This window comes from Condylura cristata, unplaced genomic scaffold, assembly GCF_000260355.1.
Source record: "Condylura cristata isolate star-nosed mole 26May11 unplaced genomic scaffold, ConCri1.0 scaffold00032, whole genome shotgun sequence".
Taxonomy (NCBI): domain Eukaryota; kingdom Metazoa; phylum Chordata; class Mammalia; order Eulipotyphla; family Talpidae; genus Condylura; species Condylura cristata.
The window spans coordinates 19,811,961-19,819,758 of record NW_004567133.1 but is presented as its reverse complement, the minus strand read 5'-3'; the positions used below and the strand labels follow the sequence as shown (position 1 = coordinate 19,819,758).

The window sequence follows — 7,798 nt, the reverse complement described above, 5'->3', positions numbered from 1 at the left end:
CCTTGGGGCACTCAGAGCAGGGCTCGCCAGCAGGCGGGAGCGCCTGTTTCCCAGGGCCTTCACAGGTGACCTCAAGCTCGCTGCCCTCAGTCACACAGTTCAGACTGGGGACTCCTGCTGGGGACAGGGGTCCTCCAGAGGGCCCCTGCCGCTGACCGCTCCAGCCCTTCTGGTGACCAGGTCACTGTCTGCCCCTGCTCCGTGGCCAGCCTTCCCTGCTGTGTCTGCAGCTCAAGTCTCTGCCTTTCCCTCAGGAGAGAGCTTGAGGCAGAGCCCCGCCTAGTACATGCAAAGATCCTTCCCTCAAATAAGACCACACTGAAGGTTCCCGGACTTAGAGGCACCTTGGGGCCACCCCAGCACACAGAGGACCTTCAAGGAGTGCTCCCAGGCCAGGGGGAGGCTTAGGCCCACTCCCCAGCCCCCTCCCCCGCCGATCCAGCGCCCAGGCTGCGGGCTGCCAGGAGTCCGTGGGCAGGAGCTGGGACAATGGCGGCTTCAGAAACTGCCCCTGCCTTGGGGCGGTGCTGCCCGGCAGTGCTCCCTGGGGCAGTGCTCCCTGGGGCAGTGCTCCCTGGGGCTGCTCTCCAGGTCTGAAGCCGGCTCCCCTGAGAATGTGGCAACAGCGTTAAGGCACCTCTGACAGCAGCGAGGAGGCATCACCCCATCCTTAAACCTGAAGGGGAGGGGCCTCCCCAGGGTGGGCACAGGGGTCAGTCTCAGCCCTATGAAGCTGTCAGCATGGCCTCAGTGTGGCCTTGGCCAGGGAGCGACCCCCAGGGCACAGCAGACCCCCTGTCTCCCCGCTGCCCCCTCACCAGTGGGTCTCAGTGGATCCGCCTGTTCTGCTCCCTGCTCTGTCTCCGGGGAGTCCTCACCGCCACCCCCACCCGCCCCTCTGGCCTGCACCCCAGCTCTGTGTGCATAAATAAATCAATCTTAAAAAAAGGTTTTTATTTGTGTAGCTCATGAACCAACAGCACGGGGAAGCTGTCCTGCCCTCGGTGCCTGTGGGCAGCTCCCACTGCACAGCGCCCCCTTCCTGGGCCCTCGTGACCGGCCTCCCCTCTTTTGTCATGGGGCTACGCGGCTCCTCCTGAAGGAGGGAGACAGGCTTGGAGTTAATCCCTTCTCCCGCCCCCACCCAGCTCGCCCCTCAGACCTGGGAGAAAACAATGGAGTGGCCAGTCCTCCCGCAGGGGCTGGTGAGGGAGAGGCCCAGCACTCCCAGCCAGGTCTCTCCCCACCCCCCTGCTCGGGCGGGGCAGGCCGGACACCCCCGACGGAGCCTGGAAGCGCCTTTGAGGTGGGGACTGCCCAGCTCTCCATATCAATGGGCTCCTGCCCTTTGGAGTTCCAGCTCAGGCCTCCGGTTTAACCCCTAGGCTCCCGGACCCTAGGGGCTCCTGGGGACCCAGGAGAGGCCGGGAGGATGTGCTCCTGGCTCCTGTACCCCCACGCAGCCCCCCTCTTCCCTCTCTCCCCGTGGCCTGTAGGGCGCCTCGTCCCGTCTGATCCCAGGTGGGAGACTGGCTGGGAAGCTGAGGTGCTGCAGGCCCACAGGGACGGGGCGGGGGAGCAGTCGGAGGCGCCGGACAGGCAGGAGGGAGCTAGGACATGGGGTCCTCTGCTGCCCTCGGAGCCACCCCAGCCTCCTCCGCCGGGACGCGGCCCAGCGCTCGAACCAGAGCGCCCCAGCAAATCGGGACCTGTCCTGGCTCAGGTCCGGGCGGGGGGTGGGCCTTTCTCTGGCCGAGGGAGGGAGCGAGCCTGCACCGGGGGCCGGTAGGTGGGTCTGGGCCCCTCGGGAGACACCTGCCCAGACCTGTGCGTCCGGATTCCAGGTGAAGGAAGGCCCGGGGACCCAGAGACAGACTGGCCTCTGTTTGCTCCTCTCAGCCACCCCTCCCCCACCTCAGTCCCCCAGGAGTTGGACAAACAGCCCCCAGACACCTGAGCTGCCCCCGCCAGCCAGCGAGGCGCCCCGCCATTCTCCAGCCTGCTGTCCTCACGTCCCCCGCATCCTCCTGCACCCGGGGGCCACCAGTTGGCCTTCATACTCCAGGAGCAATGTCCAGGACCCCAGGGGCGCCAGGGCACAGGCCTCACTGCCTTGTGGACCCTGCAGGCCAGCTGGTTGAGGCTCCCGTCCACCTTTGCAAAGCTGATGCAAGCACAGCCAGACCCCTCTTCCAAACACTGAACCCTCTGGCAACAAAAACATGCCAAGAACGGGCCTCCCTGGTGGCACCGGGGCAAAGGGGTTCAGTCTCACCGCTGTGAGGCGGTGGCAGCCGCTGCAGCCTGAGTCCAGCCCCGGCCAGGAGGGACCCCAGGGCACAGCACCCCCGCCCCCCCGCTGCCCCCTCAGCAGCGGGTTTCAGTGGATCTGCCTGTCCTGTTCTCCACGCTGTCTCTGGGAAACCCTCTCACCCCCCGCACCTCAGGCCTGTACCCCAGTTCTTATATGCCGTAAAAAAAAAATCTTTGAAAACCAAAACGGGGCCTCCCTGGTTATTCGCAGCACGGGGAAGCTGTCCGCAGCCAGGCAGCATGACCCAGGAGTCCTCCCCCGCACCTCTGGCCACACCCCAGCTTTGAGACGGAGATAAATAACCAAACCATATCCCACCCAGGGGTGTGGGCCGGCCCCTTTCAAGACAACAGGGAGGCGCTGGGACGCAACAGCAGACCCCTCTGCTGAGGGTGACCCCTCCACGGAGGGTGACCCCGGGAACTGAGCAAAGCAGCAGGAGCCCTAGAACCCGCCCGCCTGGGGCCAGGGGCTGAGTGTGTGGTGACTGCCCGTGAAGGGGCGCACGGTCACCTCAATTAACAGTCTACCAAGGCGAATGCCCACTGGGCGGAGGCCAGTGCCCAGGAGGGGCAGCCCTCACCCGTGAGCCGCCAAAGTCCGGAGGCCCCAGGCTGAGAGGCAGCTAGAAGGCGTGCCTGGGCGGGTCTGCGGGCGCAGCCACCTGGACCCCACTGGCCCCAGCACAGTGGAGGGGCTCTCCCCCTCTGCCCCCCCCCCATGAGCCAGGCAGGGGAGAGCCCCCAGGCAGGCCCAGCCCTGCCCCAGGCACAGCAGCACTTTATAATCCGGGCACCCCAGGAGGGGCTCCAGGCACGTGTGGAGATCGGGGCTCCTGGGGTGCTGGGCACTTCCTGAGGAAGGGGAGGGGTGAGGGCCTCAGCCAGGGGACTCATCGGTCCCCCAGAGCTGCTGCCTCTCCAGGGAGGAGCTGCCTGGGCCCAGCCCCGCAGCCCCCCCCCCCACCATCGTGCCAGGGCCTCTGGAGACCTGCCCCAGCTCCTCCAGCCCAGCCAGGAGTGGCGGCCACCTGAGCCGCGGGGCGGGGGTGGTTTCTAGGCCGTCGCCTGGGCGACCAGGGCACCTGAGCTGGGCGCCAGGCACCTGCTGTCTGGAACAGTGAGGCGGGGCCTCCCCCGGGAGCCGCCAGGGCCACGGGCTGAGGCAAGGCGGGCTGAGGCAGGGAGGATCGGGTTCCGGAGTGCCCCCACAGGCAGGGGCCCAGAGGGGTGTGCGACACTTGGGGACCCCAGGGGTTGGCACGGGAGGTGGGCGGGGGGCAAGACGGCAGGGAGGGGTGCCAGGGAGAAGGCCTCCAGCAGTCCTGCCCAGCCCCCCACTTCCTCCTCCAGCTCATCCTCCCAGTGCTGTCCCTGGGGTGCCTCGGCTCCTTTCGCTCATGGCCACCCCCACTTTTGCGTAGACCCCAAGGCTCCCAGGGCCCCCATGCCAGCTCCTCCTTCGCCTGGCTTCCCAGGCCGGCCTCCGGCCCCTCCCCCGCCTCAGTCTTAAAGCCCCGCCCTGCTGCGGGCGCTCAGTCCCCCTGCTCTGCCCAGGTGCGCTGCCAGGTGAGCCGCTGCCAGGTGAGCCGCTCGTGGGCCGTCGCGGGGCGTCCCGGCCAGCCGGAGGCGCATCGCACTCACCCAGCCCGAAGGTGGCGGGCAGGGTCCCCGGGCACGGGGCCAGACCTCCGGCTGCGGGGTGGTGGGGAGGCGTCCAGTGGGCACCTGGTAGGTGACCCGCCTTACGAGGGACGTGGGCCTGGCTGAGCGGCCTGAGGGGCTGACACGGGCCTGGCCAGGGCAGAGGCTGTGCGGGCCGAGAGGAGGTGTGCTGCAAGAAGCCCAGATGTGAGCCGGCCTGGCCTGTGGACGCTGACCCGCCTCTGGTGGCACCGAGACCCCCGGAAGCGCCCGACTGCCCAGCCTGCCAGGCGGCTCAGCTGAGACTCACCGAGGGGAAGATGGCCTCTGCTGGCCTGGAGCTCCTGGGGATGACCCTGGCCGTGCTGGGCTGGCTGGGGACCCTGGTGTCCTGCGCGCTGCCCCTGTGGAAGGTGACCGCCTTCATCGGCAACAGCATCGTGGTGGCCCAGGTGGTGTGGGAGGGGCTGTGGATGTCGTGCGTGGTGCAGAGCACGGGCCAGATGCAGTGCAAGGTGTACGACTCGCTGCTGGCGCTGCCGCAGGACCTGCAGGCCGCCCGCGCGCTCTGCGTGGTCGCCCTGCTGCTGGCGCTGCTCGGCCTGCTGGTGGCCGTCACCGGTGCCCAGTGCACCACCTGCGTGGAGGACGAGGGCGCCAAGGCCCGCATCGTGCTCGCCGCGGGGGCCATGCTGCTGCTGGCCGGCGTCCTGGTGCTCATCCCCGTCTGCTGGACTGCGCACGCCATCATCCAGGACTTCTACAACCCCCTGGTGGCCGAGGCCCTGAAGCGGGAGCTGGGCGCCTCCCTCTACCTGGGCTGGGCGGCCGCGGCCCTGCTCATGCTGGGGGGCGGGCTGCTGTGCTGCACCTGCCCCCCGCCCCCGGTGGGCCGGCCCCGGGGCCCCAGGCTGGGCTACTCCATCCCCTCGCGCTCGGGCGCCTCCGGGCTGGACAAGCGGGACTACGTGTGAGGCCGAGGGTGTCCCAGAAGGAAAGCCCGCCTCGGGGACCCAGCACTCCCACGGACTCCCTGCTTCCACCTCCCAGTCCGGAGGCCACTGGCTGCGGGGCTACGCCCAGCTCGCGGGGTCCGCGCCTCCTGGGCCCCCATCCCCAGGCAGGCTAGAGCTGCGGCCTTCCCGGAGTGGCCGCACAGCGGCCTCCTGTGCCCACCACCAGCCGGACTTGGGCCGGCCCCTCCCACCTGCCGGCAACCGGGTCTCCAAAGAACTGGGGCTCTGGAGAACAGCCCGCTAGGGCCAGCCCCTCCGCCCCACTGTGACCCGGGAATAAACGAGCTTTTGGACACGAGCCTGATGTGTGCTGGGCAGCGAGGCGGGGCCCAGGTCCAGCGGGGTGGGCCACCGAGGGGAGGCCCCGCACCCCCCACCGCCCGACCAGCAACACCAGACTGTAACAAAACGCTTTATTCAGTACAAACTGAGTGGGGGTGGGGGTGGGGGAGGGCAGCCCGCTGGGCTATTTGGCAACTCAGTGGCTCTTCCAGAAGCCTGGGGAGGGTTTGTCCCCACAGGCCCAGGGTCCCCCCCAGGCTCAGCAGGGACCGAGGGCAGACAGGCTCAGAGGGTCTTGTGGTCACCACACCCCCCGACAGGGAGCGGCTTTCACGTTGGACACGCGCTCCAGGTTGGCCCCCAGTGGGGATGTCTGAGTGCAGAAGGATCCGGAAACTCAAGTGTCACTTCTTTGGCTCCATCCAAAGGTGAGCTCAGGTGGGATGGGCAATCGGCTCCATCGATAGCCCAGTAAAAGGCAAAACCAAGAAGTAAAAGCCCAGAGCTGTCAGCCCAAGGGCCTGGGCGCCACAGTGGGCCCCCCACTCTCTTCCAAATCAGACGTAATTTTTGGTGGGGTACTCCGATGGCCCCTGGGAGGCGCGCGGGGCGGAGGCGGAGTAGCGGGCCAGGTAGCGGCTGGAGCCGCGGGCGCCCCCCGACGGGCAGGTGCAGCACAGCAGCCCGCCCCCGAGCAGCAGAAGGCCGGAGGCCGCCCAGCCCAGGTAGAGGGAGGCGCCCAGCTCGCGCTTCTGGGCCTCGGCCACCAGGGGGTTGTAGAAGTCCCGGATGATGGTGTGGGCCGTCCAGCAGACGGGGATGAGGGTCAGGACCCCCGCGATGACAAAGACGATCCCAGAGGCGAGCACCAGCCGGGCCTTGGCGCCCTCGTCCTCCACGCAGGTGGTGCACTTGGCGCCGGCCAGGTAGACCAGCAGGCCGAGCAGCGCCAGCAGCAGGGCGACCACGCAGAGCGCGCGGGCGGCCTGCAGGTCCTGCGGCAGCGCCAGCAGCGAGTCGTACACCTTGCACTGCATCTGGCCCGTGCTCTGCACCACGCACGACATCCACAGCCCCTCCCACACCACCTGGGCCACCACGATGCTGTTGCCGATGAAGGCGGTCACCTTCCACAGGGGCAGCGCGCAGGACACCAGGGCGTTCACCCAGCCGAGCAGTGTCAGGATGATGCCCAGGATCTGCAGACCAGCGGAGGCCATGGCGACGGAGGCCGGGGAGCTGCGGGGGGTGGGGGGAAGAGGACAGAAGCCAGGGCATGAGGACGGGGAGCCCAGGCACCCTGGCTGCTGGAGCTGGACACTGTCCTGAAAGGAGCACGGGGAGGGAGGGCCATGCCCCGGCCCATCTCCTCTGGGAAAACAAGCATTTCTTCTTCCCCTACCTCTGCCACTTCGCTAGTGACTGACACGTCCTGGCTGTTTTGAGCTCAAGTGAACAATAACAGAGTTGCGCCAACGCCGCCCCAGGCGCCCGAGCGTTTCATCAAAAGCAAGGGCCCCTGGCACCGACCAGCTCCCACGCGGGATCAGGCCTTCCTCCCTCCCCAAAGGGGGCCCTTCACCCCACGTAGTCTCAACCCCAGGCTGCAGATCTGGGTGGGCCTCGGACACAGCCCCTCCCCCACCGCGGACGCGGGAGGGCGGGCAGATGCGAGAAAGCAAAACCGGGAGGTGCGTTCTCACCCCGCCAGCTGCCGCCCAGGCCGCCATTCCGGCCTCCTCCTGGGCCCTGGATGCACCCCGCGGTTGGCGGCATTTTCTGGTGGAGGTGTGCCCCAAATGCCATTTCCCGAGACCCGAGGTGAAGTCCTTGGGATCTGCCCCCAAGCAGTTTCTCGGGGCGGCCCTGCCGGCCCCCGCACCTGTCGCGCCTCAAGTCCCACTTCGGGGCGGCGGCCGTCCCTCGCCCCAAGGTCCCGCGCACGCTCGGACCTGAACTTACTAGCCGGCCCCGGGAGACCCACGCACGCCGCGTCCGGCCCCGCCTCTCCCCGCGCGCCTGCCCACAGCCCCCCGGCGCCGAGGGCGCGCCTTCCCGCAAGGGCCCCCAGTCCCTTTCTGAATGCGACCCGAGGGGTGTCCTTACCCCGTAGCCTGGGAGTCAGCGCCGGGGAGGAGTTAATGGCGCCGCTGGGAGCAGGGTCGGCTCCCGCAGGTGAGGGGGAGGGGGAGGGGAACCCCGCCCCGGAGGAAGCACCGGTGGGGGAGGGCCGCTCGGGTTGCAGCGCCTTTGTCCCGGGAGGGGGAGGGGCGTCTAGCCCTCAGGGCCTCGGAAGGACTCGACCGGCCGGTGGCCCCCAGCGCAGGGACGCGTGGCCCTCGCGCCGTCGCACGGTCACCTACCCAGGCCCTGCACACGCACCCCCGCCACGCCCTCGGCTCCGCCAGGCCGCTGCCCCCCGCCCCCCGCAGCGGGCGCACCTGGCCCGCCTCACCTGCGAAGGAGACCGGAGAGCCCAGGAGCCGACGGAGTGTGGGCGCGGGGCGGGGGCGGGGGTCTTAAAGCGGCGTTGACGTCACCGG

The 7,798-nt window shown here is 68.9% G+C and overlaps 2 protein-coding genes across 2 annotated transcripts; one reads left to right on the top strand and one right to left on the bottom strand.

The window, feature by feature from the left end:
- The first annotated feature begins 4,100 nt into the window (after nucleotides 1–4,100).
- CLDN9 (claudin 9) lies at nucleotides 4,101–5,253 on the top strand. Its single transcript, XM_004692159.2, has one exon. The coding sequence runs from the start codon at nucleotides 4,278–4,280 to the stop codon at nucleotides 4,929–4,931; it is 654 nt and encodes a 217-aa protein (XP_004692216.1). The 5' UTR covers nucleotides 4,101–4,277; the 3' UTR covers nucleotides 4,932–5,253.
- Nucleotides 5,254–5,786: 533 nt separating this feature from the next.
- CLDN6 (claudin 6) lies at nucleotides 5,787–6,480 on the bottom strand. The gene has a single exon (XM_004692160.1). The coding sequence runs from the start codon at nucleotides 6,473–6,475 to the stop codon at nucleotides 5,813–5,815; it is 663 nt and encodes a 220-aa protein (XP_004692217.1). The 5' UTR covers nucleotides 6,476–6,480; the 3' UTR covers nucleotides 5,787–5,812.
- Nucleotides 6,481–7,798: the final 1,318 nt, after the last annotated feature.